This window comes from Cervus elaphus, chromosome 33, assembly GCF_910594005.1.
Source record: "Cervus elaphus chromosome 33, mCerEla1.1, whole genome shotgun sequence".
Taxonomy (NCBI): domain Eukaryota; kingdom Metazoa; phylum Chordata; class Mammalia; order Artiodactyla; family Cervidae; genus Cervus; species Cervus elaphus.
In genome coordinates, this window is record NC_057847.1 from 6,601,733 (window position 1) to 6,620,101 (window position 18,369).

The 18,369-nt window shown below is 42.4% G+C and overlaps 2 protein-coding genes across 5 annotated transcripts in view; one reads left to right on the forward strand and one right to left on the reverse strand.

The window, feature by feature from the left end:
* Positions 1-4,149, forward strand: part of WDR33 (WD repeat domain 33) — a 116,491-nt gene extending 112,342 nt beyond the window's left edge. For all 4 annotated transcript variants that reach the window (XM_043894688.1, XM_043894689.1, XM_043894692.1 and 1 more), the window contains 4 exons: positions 255-418; positions 527-619; positions 1,504-1,719; positions 3,508-4,149. In XM_043894688.1, the coding sequence (XP_043750623.1) occupies positions 255-418; positions 527-619; positions 1,504-1,719; positions 3,508-3,737 (703 nt within the window). In that variant the 3' untranslated portion in view covers positions 3,738-4,149. The remainder of the gene's footprint in view (positions 1-254; positions 419-526; positions 620-1,503; positions 1,720-3,507) is intronic.
* Positions 4,150-6,632: 2,483 nt separating this feature from the next.
* SFT2D3 (SFT2 domain containing 3) lies at positions 6,633-9,411 on the reverse strand. Its single transcript, XM_043894686.1, has one exon. It carries the CDS (start codon positions 9,228-9,230, stop codon positions 8,439-8,441), a length of 792 nt encoding a protein of 263 aa, XP_043750621.1. The 5' UTR covers positions 9,231-9,411; the 3' UTR covers positions 6,633-8,438.
* Between the last annotated feature and the right edge of the window lie 8,958 nt (positions 9,412-18,369).

Consider the following 18,369-nt stretch of genomic DNA (forward strand, 5'->3'; position numbering starts at 1 on the left):
TAAAAATGCTCACTGTTACTATTCCTAAAAGCCTGAAAGAAAAAATAACCCCACATTCTAGTGCATTTCCCTCTTGCCCGTTTTTACCTGCCATATTATAAAATGGGTACTTAAAAAAATACATAATTTTGTTTTGTTTTTCTCCCATTCAACATTGTATCATATTTCCTCACATAATTAGGCTTCTTTCAAACATGAACTTGGAGCTACAAGGTATTCCATTAGATGGATATTCTGTTGTTTTTTCCTAACAGCTTTAGACGAGGAGCACCCCCAAGACATGAGGGCCGTGCTCCCCCCAGAGGAAGAGATGGCTTTCCTGGGCCCGAAGACTTTGGACCAGAGGAGAATTTTGATGCTTCTGATGAAACAGCCCGAGGAAGAGATCTCAGAGGTCGAGGTCGGGGTACCCCACGAGGTAAGCTGAAAACCATGGGGCTAGGAAGGACAGGGATGAAGAGTTAGGTTGCTGTGAGCACACCTGGAATAGTCTGCGAGTGTTGTGGTGTTTTGTTTCATTGTGTAGGAGGAAGGAAGGGTTTGCTTCCCACTCCTGATGAGTTCCCTCGCTTTGAAGGAGGACGGAAACCAGATTCCTGGGATGGAAATAGAGAGCCAGGTAAGGCAGTAGAGCTGCTTGTGCCTTAGGGGTCCTCTGACTGACAGTTCTCAGAGTGTGGTCTGAGGACTCTCCTAGGGGTCCACTGGGTTCTCTCTCCAGCAACTCACCTTTCCCTGGGAGGCTGGGTTGTCTTCATATCTTCAACCCGCAGTGTGAACCGAATGCAGGAGCAGGTGGGGGAACCCAGCTTTCTCCTGCTGAGCCAGATATTAAAGAGATTTGTCAAAATGCCACTCTTTTCACTGAACAGTTTTGTTTATGGAAAATATAGTTAAATGAACTAAAGTTTTCTCAGTCTTAATTTCTAACATGGCAGATGTTGTTAGAACTCTCATGATGAAATCTCTTTGGGGTCTTCAATAATTTTTATGAGTGTGAAGACATTCTGAAACTAAAGAATCTGAGAACCACTTTTCTGGACCTTACCAACTCCTCTTGTTTTAGGGGGTATGTTGATCCCTAATCTTGACCTTTCTGTGTACTTGTGATGTCACTGGCCTATGGCGGGTATTTAGGAAATGTTTCTTGCATGAATGAGTATTCCTTTTCAAGTTGCTACTTAACAGTATAATTTCTGTCTTCTTTAGGTCACATTGTACTTTAATATGGGGTTCCCCAGTGGCTCAGCAGTACAGAATCCACCTGCAATGCAGGCAGTCTGGGTCGATCCCTGGGTTGGGCAGATTCCCTGGAGAAGGTTATGGCTACCCACTCCAGTATTCTTGCCTGGAGAATCCTATGGATAGAGGAGCCTGGCAGGCTACAGTCCATGGGGTCACAAAGAGTTGGACATGACTGAGCAGCTGAGCATGCATGAACATACTTAAATACAATAAGATTGTCAGATTCTTAGCCTTGTGAATCTGTGCTTCCCATTTTAGGGCCAGGACATGAACATTTCCGTGATGCTCCCCGCCCTGATCACCCCCCTCACGATGGTCATTCCCCAGCTAGCAGAGAACGGTCCTCTTCTCTCCAAGGCATGGACATGGCATCTCTACCACCCCGAAAGCGCCCCTGGCATGATGGGCCGGGAACCTCTGAGCACAGAGAAATGGATGCTCCAGGAGGTCCTCCTGAGGATCGAGGAGGCAAAGGTAAGTGAGGCTGGTGCTTACGGCTTGGGAGCTGTGGATACTACAGCCCTGCCAAGAAGGCTTCAGAGTTACCAGAAGCCCCATCCCAGTGTATGCCTATTCTGTCTGTCCCTACTGGGGCACCCCCCACTGGGGTACTAGGGGTCCTTTACCCTCCAGGGCTTAGGCTGCAGAGGTACGTGTTCCCAGTTGTGGTACAGCCAGTGGGTGACTGCAGGCTCAGTCTCTGTATAGGTCTCCTCCACTTGCTTCCAGGAGTGCCTGGTTTGTTCACGTTTTCCACTCCGGCTCTTTTTCAGATTGTCCCAGTACTTTCTCTGCTGATCTGTGAGACTCTTGCTCGATTGGCAAGTGTGCTCTGGTAATGGCTGCTCTGAGCCCTCAAGGCCGGTCTCAGTGGCAGGGAGGGTTGCCTTCTCTCAGGTTCTGTGCCTTTTTTTTAGTTTGGACCCAGAAGGAGCTCTGCTTGTGGCCAGTCACAAGGACTTTGGGGAATATGGTCTGGAAGTGGTTTTCTTTTCAGGGGGGCAGTGGATTATTTCTGCCACTTGAAACTCTGGATCTTTATTTTATAGAGGCAGCACTGACTTTCAGCCAGGAGTGGTAGTTACTGAATGCTAACTACAGCTGTGGTCTCAGGTGAGGCTGGGCTGACAGACATGGAGGCTGCTGGAAAGAGTGCCCATGCACCCCAAACTGCGCTCCCCTCCCCAGCCTACCTGCCTTCTGTGGATCCCTTCTTCACAGAGTTCTGCCTTTTGTTCTTGGTAGTTTGGTTCTTCTAAGTGCAGAACTCTCAGAAACAATTCCATGTCACCAGTCCCCACCCACACACACATTTTGTTGCTGGCTGGGGTGGACATTCAGGACACTCAAACCCAGGCTGAGGCCACATGGCTAGTGTGGAAGTGATATCCTGACTGACAGCTTCTCTGCCAGGGTACCATGAGGGGGCCTAGGCTGAGCTTTGTAAGAAAAGAAGCCAAAATTCCTTTGGCTATCTTTCCTCACCTCATCTTAGCTGGATTCAGATTCCATTCAAATATTTAAGACAAAGTTGGCAATAGTTTTCTGATAGTGCACGATGGGAGATGTGACCAAACGCTGTCATCTCAGGAAAAAAATTTTAAAAGTCAGAATTTTAATGATACCTAGAGGTTTGTGTGTCTAACCCTGGAACAACTAAAACTATCCCTGGGAGAAGCACTAAAAGCTAGTGTTTTTCTTTTTGTATTTTTGTTTTTCAGGGAATATTTTATCTAGTTATTTAACAAGAAATCAAAAGTAAAATATAGTTTTAGGATAATCATAGTAAATACTTATTCTGTAGAGCACTTGTAATTAACATCATCAGCAGTCTGTATTTCTTACTTGCTTCTAATATTAAGTCAGTGCTTTTCAAACCTTCCCCCAGAACAGCCGTGGTGGCATAGGAAGGTGAAGATACACTTCTCATAGACGGTAGGCACAGTCCAGCATGGTCTGTGACCTCCAGAAGGGGCTCTGTGTTTATCTCTTGGCTCCCCAGCGGTTCTGTCACAGCCTTGGGGAACACTGTATCTCGTTGACGCTGAGGGGCACAACCACAAGCCAGGGCGGGGATGAGAAAAGGGAAAGTGCAGGCAAAGTTTTACTGCTCTGAGTGCCATGCTAATGTTCTCAGAACTCTGTTTACGAAAACAAACAAAACCAGACATGTTCCACTGTCATCATAGAGTAAATGTTTGTACCAGGAGTCATTAAAAAGTTAAAATAAAAGTCACATGTAAAACCACTGTTTCATTTCAGGCCGAGGGGGCCCAGGACCTTCTCAGAGAGTGCCTAAGTCCGGACGTTCCAGCTCCTTGGATGGAGACCACCATGATGGATACCACAGAGATGAACCTTTTGGGGGCCCTCCAGGGAGTGGTACCCCTTCTAGAGGGGGCCGGAGTGGCAGTAACTGGGGTAGAGGGAGTAACATGAACTCTGGCCCACCAAGGCGAGGAGCTTCGAGGGGGGGTGGGAGGGGCCGGTAGAAGTTGGGGCTCAAAACCCCTAGGCCTCTCTGGACAGTATTTAAGAACTTGTGGACTTTCCGAGAGAAAGAAAAGGAGACCTGCACCATGTAGCCCTGAACTCGCTCTGGGGCAGCTGAATCCCAGGTGCCCCGAGTGAGGTCTGCAAGACGAAGAGCCTGCTGCTGGCTACCCAGAGGAGCTGGCCTTGTTTTGTCCTGTCCACCCTCACTGCCCGAAATCCCACATGGGTTTGTGAAGATAAAAGCTGGAATCTTTTTTTTTTAAGTGTCATGAGACATGGAGCACCTCCACAAATTTAAGTTCATGTCCAATCGAAAATTTGTTTCTATATGTACAGTTGTCAGAGAAAAAACATTAAGTTGTTTTTGTATGAATACAGAATGTGATTTACGCAAGAATTAACAGAAAACAACTAGTCGTCAAGTGCTTGCCTTAAGGAAACCTGTAGTTTCCATTGCCTCTGGTCTGCTGAGGGGTGTACAACTACTGCTTACATTTGTGAACATCCTTGATGGGAATCTCTAAGTCATCTAAATTAACTCATTTGTGAATTTTGTTTTTAAACAAATTCTTATCTAGCCATTCTGTCACACTTACTTTTGTAGCATAGTGAAAAATACTTCAAAACTATAATGTGGTTTGAAGTTAGATTCAAAGCCTTATTAGTTAGACCTGCTGTGGCAAATGGAAAATTATACACTGAAGAAAAAAAAAATCTGATGTCCAAGCAGAGGGTCTCCCTTGGCTGTATCTCCTAGTAATTACACCTTAGACTTGAGTTGCTTTTTTCTGATGAGGGGAACTTAACATAAGCTAGAAATCATCTACACATACCTTTTGAATACTGTAAATCATTTCACAAATGGTTTTAAGTTGAAAAGGAATGGATCAAAATCTTTCTTAAACCAGTTCTGCAAAATTTAAATAATGTCTTCCTCTTCCACACTAGCTATGTGTAAACACCAGTGTTTAAGGCAGAGGATTTTTCAATTAAAAGTAAGCCAGGAAGGTCTCATCCACAACAGATTCTTTTAGTTTTAAATGATTTGGCCCACTTTGAATTGAAAGCCAAAAGTTCAGTTTGAGATAACCCCAGGATACTTTCTATATTGACCCCTTACTTTGTTTTTATAAAAAGGCTTTTTTTTTTTCTTCAAAGGACATCCTGTGGTCACCCTCACTACTTTGACAACTTCAGTTGGGCACTGGAGACAGGTTTATTTGACAAATTTAGTGGTGCTGGAAAGTGTCAGTGGTTGCTTAGGAAAGGGATATTGACTTAGTTGGAGTATATAAAAACTTCCTAATTGGTTCTCCATTAATTTAAAAAATGGTAAAAAGCTAAGTTACTTCTGCAGATAAAATGTTCACCACACATACACTGCTTTTTTTTAGGGTGTTAGCACCTAGAGGCGTCAAGAGATTTTTCTCTTTACTTTGCAATTTGAAACATCCTATTTATCAGCACCTTGCTCTAAACACACCTTTAGGAGGCTCAAGATTGCTTTAGGTTTGTGGATATTATTTATTTGCCCTCTACTGGTATAGCTTTAAAAGAAGTTGTAATCAAATTCTAAGAGGATAAAAAGGGATCCAGAGAGCAAAACCGTAATAGACAGTTTATTGTTGTTCAGTTGCTAAGTTGTGTCTCTTTACGATCCTATGGACTGTAGCATATCAGGCTCCTCTGTCCTCCACTATCTCCTGGAATTTGCTCAATTTCATGTCCGTTGTGTCAATGATGCCATCCAACCATCTCATCCTGTCGCCCCTTTGTCCTCCCGCCCTCAGTCTTTCCCAGCATCAGGGTCTTTTGCAGTACGCTGGCTCTTCATATCACATGGCCGAAGTATTGGAGGTTCAGCATTAGTTTTTCCAATGAGTATTCAGGGTTGATTTCCTTTAGGACTGATTGGTTTAATCTTGCAGTCCAAGGGACTCGCAAGAGTCTTCTCCAGCACCACAACTCAAAAGCATTAATTCTTCGGCACTCAACTTTCTTTATGGTTCAACTCTCACATCCAGACATGACTACTGGAAAAACTATAGCTTTGACTATACAGACCTTTGTCAGCAAAGTGATGTCTGCTTTTTAATATACTGTCTAGGTTTGTCACAGCCTTCCTTCCAAGGAGCAAGTGTCTTTTTGGAGCCTAAGAAAATAAAATCTGTCAACTGTTTCCAATTTTCCCCCATCTATTTGCCATGAAGTGATGGGACAGATGCCATGACGTTAATTTTTTGAATGTTGAGTTTAAGCCAGGTTTTTCATGCTCCTCTTTCAACCACATCAGGAAGCTCTTTAGCTCCTCTTCACTTTCTGCTATTGGAGTGGTATCATCTGCATATCTGAGGTTGTTGATATTTCTTCTGGCAATTTTGATTCCAACCTGTGATTCAACCAGTCTGACATTTCACATGATGCTAAATAATCAGGGTACAGTATACAGCCTTAATGAACTCCTTTCTCAATTTTGAATCAGTCTGTTTTCAATCAGTCTGTTGAATCATGTCCACTTCTAACTGTTGCTTCTTGACCTGCATACAGGTTTCTCAGGAGACAGGTAAGGTGGTGTGGTAGTCCCATGTCTTTAAGAATTTTCCAGTTTGTTGTGATCCTGACAGTAAAGGCTTTAGCGCAGTCAAATGAAGCAGAAGTATGTTTTTCTGGAATTCCCTTGCTTTTTCTATGATCCAGTGGGTGTTAGCAATTTGATCTCTGGTTCTTCTGCCTTTTCTAGAGATAAGGTTCCTGTTTTTTTTTTTTTTTTTTCCTGAGACTCATGTGGTAAGAACTTTATCATAAGATTTTAAGGCTTTAACTTCAAAAACACTACCTCAGTAAGCAGATAACCAGGTCGCATTTTGAGAATGAATTCATTTAGAGAAAACTGAGAACTCAACATTATTTATTACTTAATGTGTATATCTGCATTTTAAATCATCACTGTCAAATTACATACAATATATTGTGCTTTGAATTTTATAAAAACAGATTTCCCAACAGTGAATTCTTGGGAAAATGCTGGAAAAACAATTTTTAAAAATAGCATCAATATAAAAATGGGCTGAAGTCGGTAAAATCGTCAGCCTAAAATTTAGAACTAAAATACAGATTTAACTAGGGGGTAGAAAAAGCAGCCAATGGTTACGTTTTCCAGTCAAAAAAATAAATCATTCCCCCCAAACCGTGGATATGCTTTTACAAACACCGGGTAGTTCTGCCTCTTGAGGTAGGTAACCCTATTAAACGACAGTGGGGAGAAGCATCCTTCTTTCAAAACAAGGGGGATGGAAGTAAGTCTACTTTAGCGTCCACCTCTTGGAGCAGGGCTTAGGACACTAATCAAGGCCTATAAATATAAATTTTGAGGCTGGAGCAAGAGGCAAAACTCTCTTGCCTGACAACCTGTTTAAGCAACGCTAATCCAGTCCCAGGAAACAATTACTTTCAAGTTGTTCTCAACCTTAGCGGAAAAAGGAAATCATCTGGGAAGCTTAAAAAAATACTAATGCCAATCTCCCCCCACCCAGCCCAGAGATTCCGACTGAACTGAGATTTGACTCAAGTAATCATGTGAACTGAGAACCACTGGCATAGAATTAAAACTTAAAAAATACAGCTTATTTCCTAGTTAATATGTAGCTAGGGACAAAACGTTGTCTTATTTATGGACTTAACCAGAATACTGAGCCCAGTCTTTCTGGCAATAAATTAAGGTAAGTCCTAGAGCAAGGTGCTAAATCTAAAAATGAAGAAAAATTGGCAATTAGATATGAAAAGCACCTTACATTGCGTTAAGATTGGTTAAAAAGCACATCATAAAATTAGGAATGAAAAACTAGACCTTGTAGAAATCCATGGTTTCCATCCAATAGGATAACTGGATGGGGAATTATCTTCCTGTCTCAGGCGTTTCCTTAGCTGAGTTATGTCCATGGATCTCTTCTGAGCATTTACGTGCACCTTACTGGCTACCATGCTTCTTGGTCCTTGGTTTCCTTATGTAATGCAGAATCAACTGTCTTTAACCTTATAAGACATCATGTTAACAATTTCACTAAAGTAAGAAAAAACTGAGATAAACCGTATTAACTAAAGCACTTGAAAAAATTCCAGTGGCTAAAAGTCAGCATTTAATCTGCTAACTCCTATGGATACACTCACGTTGAAGAATAAGAGAAAAAACTCCCAAGAGCGAAAGAAAGCAAATTTACTGGAACTAAACTACTGCGATCTACCACTGGATTTTTTTAGGTGACAAAATGTGAAAGAAATCCGGGAAAATAAGGGCAGTCAATCAAAACGGAAAAGCTATTTTCTCTCTCTCTTTTTTTTTTTTTACTGAGTGCAATCTAAGACCACGGTTAACGCAAAAGCAATTTATCACTAATGTTTCATAGCGTACCACCAATTCAAAACAAAATCTGGTTTTCACAGCACTTGCTGCCGAGTGTAGCACAAAATGCTGAAATCGAGGAGATTCCCAAACTGCTCGTGTCTCAGTTTACAGTTCGCTGGCACAGTAAAGGAGCAGCTTCTACGCTGTGCTATCTGGGATCGGGCGGGCGCAGTCCTTGGATTGCTGGCGCTGGGCCTAGAGCCGGTTCCCCGTGTCCTCTTGATGGCCCATCCTGGGGACCGGCTCCGTGTGGTGTCCCGGGGCCGGATTCTGCGTCCTTCCGACGGCGCGAGCCTCAAACGGGGAGCGCCTTGGCGAGGGCGGCGCCCGGGCCCAAGCGCCCGAGCGTGAAGCGCAGAGCGGTGCCCGCGCCCCGGGGTAGCACGCCTAGCAACGCGGCCAGCAGTGCGGCCACTTGTGCGCAGGCGCCCAGCGCTGTGAGCAACGTACTCCGCAGACACAGCGCCGCGTACAGAGTCGCGCCTAGCGCGACCACGTAGAGCAGCGCGGGCCGGGAGGGCGCCTCCTCGCCGCGCAGCAGGCGTCCACACGCTGCGCCGCCTCGCAGGAGTGTACCTCCCGCTAGTGCCAGCGCAGAGCCCAGCGACCACAGCAGCGCGAACTTCCGGGCGCGTAGCAGCAGCACAGGCGCGTAGAGTGCGGCCAGGCCGAAGCAGAGCGCAGCCAGCAGCAGGCACACGCCACTCGCCATCAGCCGCTGAGTGCGCGTCACGCTGGGCAGACACGTCTGTCCCGCCGCCGGCTCCGCGGGGCTCTGTGTCCACGTCCAGCGCAGGCCCGCGCGGCCCAACCACGCCCCGGCCCCCGCCGCGGGCTCCTTCGCCTCGTCCGCGGCGAGCAGTGGCTCCGCGGCCACCGGGCCGCCCGCTTTCCCCTGCGCCAGATATTCCTGCAGCTGGCGGTTGAGGTCCGCCATGTTGGATGGAGGCTTCCGCGTAGTTGGGGGGGGGGGGGGCTGCCGCCCACTTCCGGCTCCACTCAGTTGGCTTTGGAAACTGCCCGGACCTCGGACGGCTGTTAGTCCCCCGGGACGGAAGGGGCGGGGCTTCTGTTCCGCTGCCTTCATGGTCTCGGCTGGCACTCGGGCTGGGACCGCGGCTGATTACTGCGTGTAGCTTCTGAATACCTTTCTTCGGTGTCCTCTGTAGGCGCTGACAGGGCTTGGGTGAATTATAACAGCATTAGAAGTTAGTTAAAGGGCGTGAGCTCGTGTGGCTATGAATGAAAGAAACTTAAGTGTCTTGACTTTATGGATATCAGTATCGTGATTCTGTGCTGTAGTTTTCCAATATTTGGCCGTTGGGGGAAAATGGAGAAAGGGTATACTGTCTTAAAACTATGCTAATCTATAATTTAATTTTTTAAGAAGCTCACGCTGCATGTCATAAGTGGTTTCTTTGGGAAAACTACAGAGCTGAAGCAGAGTTAACCGCCCACTCCCGCTGATGTGCTTCTCTTACCCGTTTCAGCATAGGTCTGGCAATATTATTGTTTCAACCCCAGGTCTTGTATTTATATTTTTGGCCCACATCGTCATGCTTCTGATACCCCTCTGGGTACAGGTTTCCTGACCCATCAGATAATTCTGAAGCGCTTGTTCACGTCCGCTTAATTTCTGATCTATTCTGAGGTGGCTCCTACAGCCCTGCTCTTTTTCCAGAACCTCCTTGAAGTTCCTTGGCTTGTTGTGTAGGTCACAGCCATCTGGGTGTCTGCTAGGACTTCTGGTTTCGCTGCTCTCTCTGGTTGTCAGACATTCAGAGTAAGCTGCACCTCTTGTTTACATCTCTCACTTAGGTGCACTTTCTCTGAGTTCTCATCTAACTCAGTTGTGACAGTTTATTTGTTCAAAGCAGTGCCAGCAGCTTGAGGCCAAGTTCTCTTTCATCTCCCTTTTCTTCGGACCTGGAAGGCTACATTAAAGGCACTCAAACGGATGTTGACGTGATTGTCACAGCTGTCTATTTGAGTGCAGTAAAGGTGCTTGAAAGCCTTTGTGGATGTAGAAGCCTTCGGTTGAAAAACCCATTTTTAAAGTGTCCATTGTGAATTTAAATATGATGGCATGGAAGTCTTTTGTGATGTAAAGTGCAACCTAGTTAAGTACTACAGCAGTGTATTCTTGTACACGCCTTTTATTTACTTGCCCCAGAAGCACTGGGGATGGGAGGCAGGGCTGAGCGCTGTAGGCTGTTTCTTCTATCGCTGACTTTGGAGGCACTGCAGGAGAAGAGAGGGTGTCTCCTTGTGTCTGTTTTTTTTTTTTTTTTTGTCTGTACTAGCTCCCCTCACCTCCTTGGTACTGGCCTCCCCTGCACAACTCTAGCTGATGACTGGTGACCGTCCTTTGTCCTTTATGACAAGATAAGTATTAATGATTTCCTGCTGTTGTCGTGTCTAACTTTTCAGATTTCCTGTTACTTGTGTAACCACTTTTCCCATATTAAATTATTCCCTTTAATACTTTGTTTTCCTGGTTGGATCTTGACTATTGTTACTGAACAAGCAAACTTGGTTCCACTTGCCCAATGTGCAGCAAAGCCAATCTGCTGCCCCTGTATTGTGGTGGAGGAAAGTATCGTGTTTATGGTAGGGTGCCAAGTGCCTTGCTCACATGACCTGAACTCTCCAATGGCTTTCAGGGATGGGTTTCTGAAACTGAGGGAGAGGGTTACAGGGTGCATGGTCAGCTCATGCACAGTTATCAGATTGGTTGATGGTGAGGTAACTGGGTGATATGGGAGTCTCAACTGCCAACTTAAAAAAAGTACAGAGTGTGAGAGTTGTGAAGGAAGTTTTATTTAGGGGGCAAAATGTGAGGACTATAGCCTGGAAGACAGTATCTCAGATAGCCCTGAGAAACTATTCCAAAGAGGTAGGGTGAAGGTCAGTATATATGTGATTTTGCTGAAGGGGAAATATGGAAACAAGCACATTTTTTTTTTTTTTTGCAAAAGGTTTCTGCTAGTCATGAGCAGTTGTCACAATTTGAGTGCTTTTCTAGATATGAGAAGACACAAGAACTGGGCTCATAAAATTGGCTCCTGAAAATATCTACCTGAAGACCTGTTCTGCCAGTTTTTCCCAGAGCATAGCCTGCCTCATATCTGCTCTCCACCCTGAACTCCTTTCAGGGAGTGTTGGAAATCAGCAGCTGAAGCAGCAACTGGTTTAATCCTTGTGGAGGTAGATGGCAATTACCCATGGCAGGTGCCAGTTTGTAGTTGACAGGGCCACATCATGGTAATAAATTTGATCATGCTTTGAGAGGCACTTTATGACCATTTTGTCCGCTGGTGCTAGGAAGGCTCATTCCTAGGTCTGGCAGAGATTTTGCTGAAAGGCCATTCAATATGCTATTACTGGACTAGGTCGTATAAACAGTAGCTAAAGGTAATGCTGGACTATCTGTCTGGCTAGTCTGTTATAGTCCAGGAAAAAATTCCCTCTGTAGCATCTTCCTATATCAAGAATCACACTATTATAGTAATTGATCTCATATAGAACCATATATTTGATCAGTTGCTTCCAGATGCCTAGTCAGCATTATATTTGTTGGAAGCTCAGTCACACATTTGGTAATATAAGGAACAATAATCTTGTAAAACAGGCAAAATATAGCTAATACATTAATAAGAGTTAGAAGTAAATATTTAAGCCAAGAACTTCCCATGCCAAGTCAAGATGAGGAAGTGGGTCACTTAAGGCAGAAATGTGATTTCTCATATGATTCATTAAATTTGTTAAGAAGATTCATCAGGTATAGGATTCAGTTTGAGTTATGGCACAAGTGCCTCCCTGAGCTGCTGAAAGATTTCAAGTATCATGTGGTTTTCTAGCACCCACTTTTCTCATCATAGAGACATCAGAATTCGGTAGGCTAATAGCCTGGTTCAGTTCATTTCAGTTTGGTCCCTCAGTCATGTCCGACTCTTTGCAACCCCATGGACTGCAGCACACCAGGCTTCCCTGTCCATCACCAAACCCAGAGCTTACTTAAAGTCATGTCTATCGAGTTGGTGATAGCATCCAACCATCTCATCCTCTTTCATCCCCTTCTCCTCCTGCCTTCAATCTTTCCCAGCATCCGGGTCTCATCCAATGAGTCAGTTCTTTGCATCAGGTGGCCAAAGTATTGGAGTTTCAGCTTCAGCATCAGTCCTTCCAATGAATATTCAGGACTGATCTCCTTTAGCATGGACTGGTTGGATCTCCTTGCCGTCCAAGGGACTCTCAAGAGTTCTCCAACACCACCATTCAAAAGCATCAATTCTTCACCACTCAGCTTTCTTTATGGTCCAACTCTCACAACCGCACATGACTACTGGAAAAACCATAGCTTTGAGTAGACAGACCTTTGTTTGTGAAGTAATGTCTCTGCTTTTTAATGTGCTGTCTAGGTTGGTCACAGCTTTTCTTCCAAGGAGCAAGCGTCTTCTAATTTCATGGCTGCAGTCACCATCTGCAGTGATTTTGGAACCCGAAAAAATAAAGTCTGTCACTGTTTCCATTGTTTCCCCATTTATTTGCCACGAAGTGATGGGACTGGATACCATAATCTTAGTTTTCTGAATGTTGAGCTTTAAGCCAACTTTTTCCCTCTCCTCCTTTACTTTCATCAAGAGGCTCTTCAGTTCTTCGCTTTCTGCAATAAGGGTGGCGTCATCTGCATATCTGAGGTTACTGATACTCCTTCTGGCAATCATGATTCCAGCTTGTGCTTCATCCAGCCCAGCGTTTCTCATGATGTATAATGCATATAAGTTAAATAAGCAGGGTGACAATATGCAGCCTTGACGTACTCCTTTCCTGGTTTGGAACCAGTCTGTTGGTCCATGTCCAGTTCTAACACTTGGTTCTTGACCTGCCTACGGATTTCTCAAGAGGCAGATCAGGTGGTCTGGTATTCCCATCTCTTTCAGGATTTTCCACAGTTTGGTGTGATTCACACAGTCAAAGGCTTTGATGTAGTCAATAAAACAGAAATAGATGTTTTTCTGGAACTCTCTTGCTTTTTCGATGATCCAGTGGATGTTGGCAGTTTGATCTTTGGTTCCTCTGCCTTTTCTAAAACCAGCTTGAACATCTGGAAGTTCACGGTTCACGTATTGCTGAAGCCTGGCTTGGAGAATTTTGAGCATTACTTTACTAGTGTGTGAGATGAGTGCAATTGTGTGGTAGTTTGAGCATTCTTTGGCATTGCCTTTCTTAGGGATTGGAATGAAAATTGACCTTTTCCAGTCCTGTGGCCACTGCTGAGTTTTCCAGATTTGCTGGCATATTGAGTGCAGCACTTTCACAGCATCATCTTTCAGGATTTGAAATAGCTCAACTGGAATTCCATCTCCTCCACTAGCTTTGTTTGTAGTGATGCTTTCTAAGGCCCACTTGACTTCACATTCCAGGATGTCTGGCTCTAGGTGAGTGATCACACCATCATGATTATCTGGGTCGTGAAGATCTTTTTTGTACAGTTCTGTGTATTCTTGCCAGCTCTTCTTAATGTCTTCTTCTTCTGTTAGGTCCATACCATTTCTGTCCCTTATTGAGCCCACCTTTGCATGAAATATTCCCTTGGTATCTCTAATTTTCTTGAAGAGATCTCTAGTCTTTCATATTCTATTGTTTTCCTCTTGCAAAGGTATAATTTACCAAATTACTCTAAGTCATAATTAAAGGTTAAGGTTTTCCTTACACTTGGAAAACACAGATTCCAGCCTGTAATTTTTCAGATAGAAACCATAAAAATTATAACCCTATTCACCAATTCACTCAGTGCTTTTGTTAACTTTTTATGAGCCATCAGATTTTTCACTGAAACTCTTTAATTTCTTATGAAGTTCAGCATTATGGTCTGAAAGTCAGAAGCTTTTATTTATCCAAAAACCCTTTCTATAAATGTTCTTGAGGAGGAAGCATTTTTGCAGAGGCAATAGAATAAAACCATAACTGTCTATGACAGAAGATTTAAGACATGTTTAAACTCTGATTACAATGCAGTCCAATTGACTAAATTGGTTACTGTTGTAACATACTGTATACAAAAATATTTTTTCTATTAAACCACTTAAAGATAGTAACTAGATTTATAACAATATTTTATAGGCCACATCAGAATTTAGGAATTTATATAATTTCTAGAATACCTATATTAATATTCACCATACACTGTAAGATTTATTAAGCATTTGACAATGCTTCCTATGTAATTTAACATACTAAATGAAACTGTTTAATATATCTCTTTGGGATGTGTGAGGGGCCCTTTGAAGCATCCTAAAGTTAGCTAGAGATCAAAGGACTTCATTTAACTTTGATTTAGAAAGTTTTGTCAAAAAAAAAACTATATCAAAAGGGTTTAGAATGCTCAGTCAGATAGGATCATAGTTCACTGTGAAACAGTAGTTATTCACTTAGCCAAAGTATTAATAACAATAAAAAACTTCAAAGGCAAATACAGAACAAATCACTTAAGAGGTAAAGAAGCTTAAAATCTATTATCCAGGGCAGTTCAACATCTTAAGAAAACTTGTCCTCTTAACAAGAGAGAAAAGCTAAGCCAAATTCAAGTTTAGCACCCACTTTTAAAATTTATTTACTTAGATGAATTTATACCTTAGTCCTGACCATACACAGAACTCTTTGCGCGGGGTCCACATTCCACAAAGCTTTTTATCACTTGCTGTATCTATCACTTTTATTTTTCCATTCAGAAACAGCCAGCTCTGAGTCAGACCTACTTATTTGTTTCTTAATAAAATGCAATTTCATTCCTCATGCCTTCTTTACTGAAAATATACTGAAAGTATACTTTGCTACTGTATACAAAAATATTTTTTCTATTAGCTTTAATTACATTTAAAAATTAGAATCCTCAGGGTTTTTTTTTCTTCTTTAGATTGGACTATAATTCCTTTAAAATGTTGTGTTAGTTTCTGCTGTACAATGAAGCTAATTACTGTATTGATTTATATTACCTCTTAGACCTCCTCCCACCACACCCCTATCCCACCTACTTAGGCCATCACAGACCACTGAGCTGAGCTTCATGGGCGTCATAGCAGCTTCCTGCTAGCTAGTTTACTCATGGTAGTGTATATATGTCAATCCCCGTCTCTCAACTTGTCCCACCCTCCTCTTCCTCCTACCCCATGTCCATTCTCTATGTCTGTGTCTCTGTTCTTGCCATGAAAAAAGGTTCATCTGTATCATTTTTCTAGATTCCACATATATGCATTAATATACGATATTTGGTTTTTTTGTCTTCACTCTGTGACAGACTCCAGGTCCATCCACATCTCTACAAATGACTCTTATTTTGTTTCTTTCAGTGTCTGAGTAATACTCCATTGTATATATGTACCACATCTTTATCCATGCGTCTGTCATTGGACATCTAGGTTGCTGCCATGTCCTGGCTATTGTAAACAGTGCTACAATGAACGGGGGGGGGTGGGGGGGGGGGGGGGGGTGGTACATGTGTCCTTTTGAATTGTGGTTTTCTCAGGGTATATGCCTGGTAGTGGGATTGCTGGGTCTTATGGTAGAATCCTCAGCTCTTAAAACCTCAGTTTCTTGTGAAAACTAAGAAGTAAGCAATTATGAACTGATATTTATATCAGCATTCTGTAGTTTGGGGAATATAAATACGAGTGATAATGTCTAAACACATTTGCTTTCTTATAAAGAACATGGCACCAGACATACTCATTAATAGTCCTATATACTTTTTGTTTTTATATAAAAGGAAGCCAATGTTCAGTTATCAGTGTTTCAGTATCTTTTATTTGGAAATGATGTAAGCTTCTATCAGTCGTTAAGCTATTCAGTAAACTTCCATCAGTTAATTTATTTTAGCACATCTCTAGAATTTCAAGTTACCAGAATTTGGAAAGACTGTTTTAGATAAACATTTCTAAAGCATAATTATTCTTAATAGAGTATCTAAAAGCTCTTATCTCACATTTTATTTCTTTAAAAGTTTCTTCACATCAAGTTAACATTCTTTGCTGACAAATTTGCTATGGATATTACAAGATGATGACTCTAAAGTCATGTCTGTATTCCAGGTATTAATTTAATGCTGGATATTTCCCAGTTTATGTGAACTTGAAATTAATTGTGGCCAGTTAGTTCCTCTGTTATTTTTTTTTAGAATTTATATAAGCCTTTAATTTCCTTTAATCCAGTTAAATAGAGCTCACTTGTGAATTAATTTGGTAATCCCATACAGAGGTAAAAACAAAGATAATGCATAGGTAAACATATAGACAAACACAAAGAGAGATCTCATAGCTTCATTTTCTAAAGTTAGTCGTGAATCACATATCACAATGTAAAACTCACTAGTTGTAAATAACATTTGGAATATGTTTTTCAACCCAAGAAAGCCCACGCGCAGCAACAAAGACCCAGAGCAGCGAAAAGTAAATGAATAAATATTTTTTAAAAAGGAAGGAAAAGGGTTATCTATGAAAATTACGAACCTTCAGTTGCACCAATTAAGTACACAATGTCAGTGGAAGGTTAATGAACTTCTGTTTAATTCCCAAAGGGTAGGGAAAGCTAGCTTGAAGGAAAAAAACTTAAGAATTCTGACCCTGAGGAAACAAGTCCTACCAGGAAAACTTGATTTTCTCTTCCTGTGCCTTGAGACCAGAACTCTTACAAAGATTTTTTTATGTCTCTCCCCGCCCACCCAACCCCGCCAGTCTCAGGAATTAGAGATGATCTAGATAGGTGATCCTCAGAGTTCTGAGATCCAATAGCTCTGAGAAACTATTCCCAGGCTGTAGTCCTTCTTTTGCCCCAAATAAAACTTAAAACTCTTACATTGTGTGTGTGTGTGTGTTTTCTTCTTACGTCAGTACAGTCAACAACCTTCTGGTTCCTACTGGTTTGGGGTCTTGGTGGTGATGTGCATGCAGCTGACTTCTTCCACCTGGTGGGGGTCTCAGTGATTGCAGAACAGCTCAAAGATACAGCTCGGGTATTATCTACAGCCCTTGAGGGAGAACTAAAGTTCTCAACCTTTTTAATTGTTAAACTTATTGTTTTGTCTTGCTTAATTCCTTTCCTTTGTTTCTGCATTTTCTCATTTCTCTGATTATATTTGCTCTTTGGAACTTGGGGAACACCTGGAAGGCTGAAGCTTTTCTACAAATAAGAGCTGGGAGACATGGGGAGGTCTGTTCCAGGAAAGATCTTGCTTGGTTTCAGTATGCTTTTTCAAAATCCATTGCAATTTGTTATCTCACTTGTGTCAATATAAATAAAGGGATAAATTGAGGCAAGCTCAAATTACTAGAAGTTGAACTTATTTAGGAACAGCAGAGGAATTACGTTTGGGGAAAAGCAAACTAGCAGTTACAAGGGAGTCCGTTGTATGTTTGGGCTGTATTTATGGGCAAGGAGTGCATAGGGCAGGGAGTCTAGCCAGAGTCCAGCAATAAGTTCACTGGCTTGAAAATGGGGAGAGATTCTTGGTGAATGTTCATTTCTGGAGCCACTAGCCACATGTAACTGTGAACAGCCTGACAGGTAGATAGAAGATAGAGATAGAAGAACCTCATTTTATTTTATTTTTTATTTTATTTATTTATTTTTTGTTTAGTTTTTTTATTTTTTACTTTTTTTCCATTTATTTTTATTAGTTGGAGGCTAATTACTTTACAGTATTGTAGTGGTTTTTGTCATACATTGACTTGAATCAGCCATGGATTTACATGTATTCCCCATCCCGATCCCCCCTCCCACCTCCCTCTCCACCTGATCCCTCTGGGTCTTCCCAGTGCACCAGCCCCGAGCACTTGTTTCATGCATCCAACCTGGGCTGGTGATCTGTTTCACCCTAGATAATATACATGTTTTGATGCTAAGAACCTCATTTTAAATTTCAATTAACTCATTATTTATAATGAATTGCATTTATAATGCACTAAAATTTACACATATACATAATATTTAAAATTAATTTATAACATATAATTGTGTTCATGAGAGCCACGTGTGGCCAATGGCTTCTATGTTGGAGTGCTTGGAGCATGTTGGAAACAGGGCATTTGGTTAGCATTGTGATAGGGGGGTTCTTCCCAGGTGGTGCTAGGAGTAAGGAGATGTGGGTTTGATCCCTGGATCAGGAAGACCCCCTGAATGAGGGCATGGCAAGGCACTGCAATATTCTCATCTGGAGAATCCCATGGACA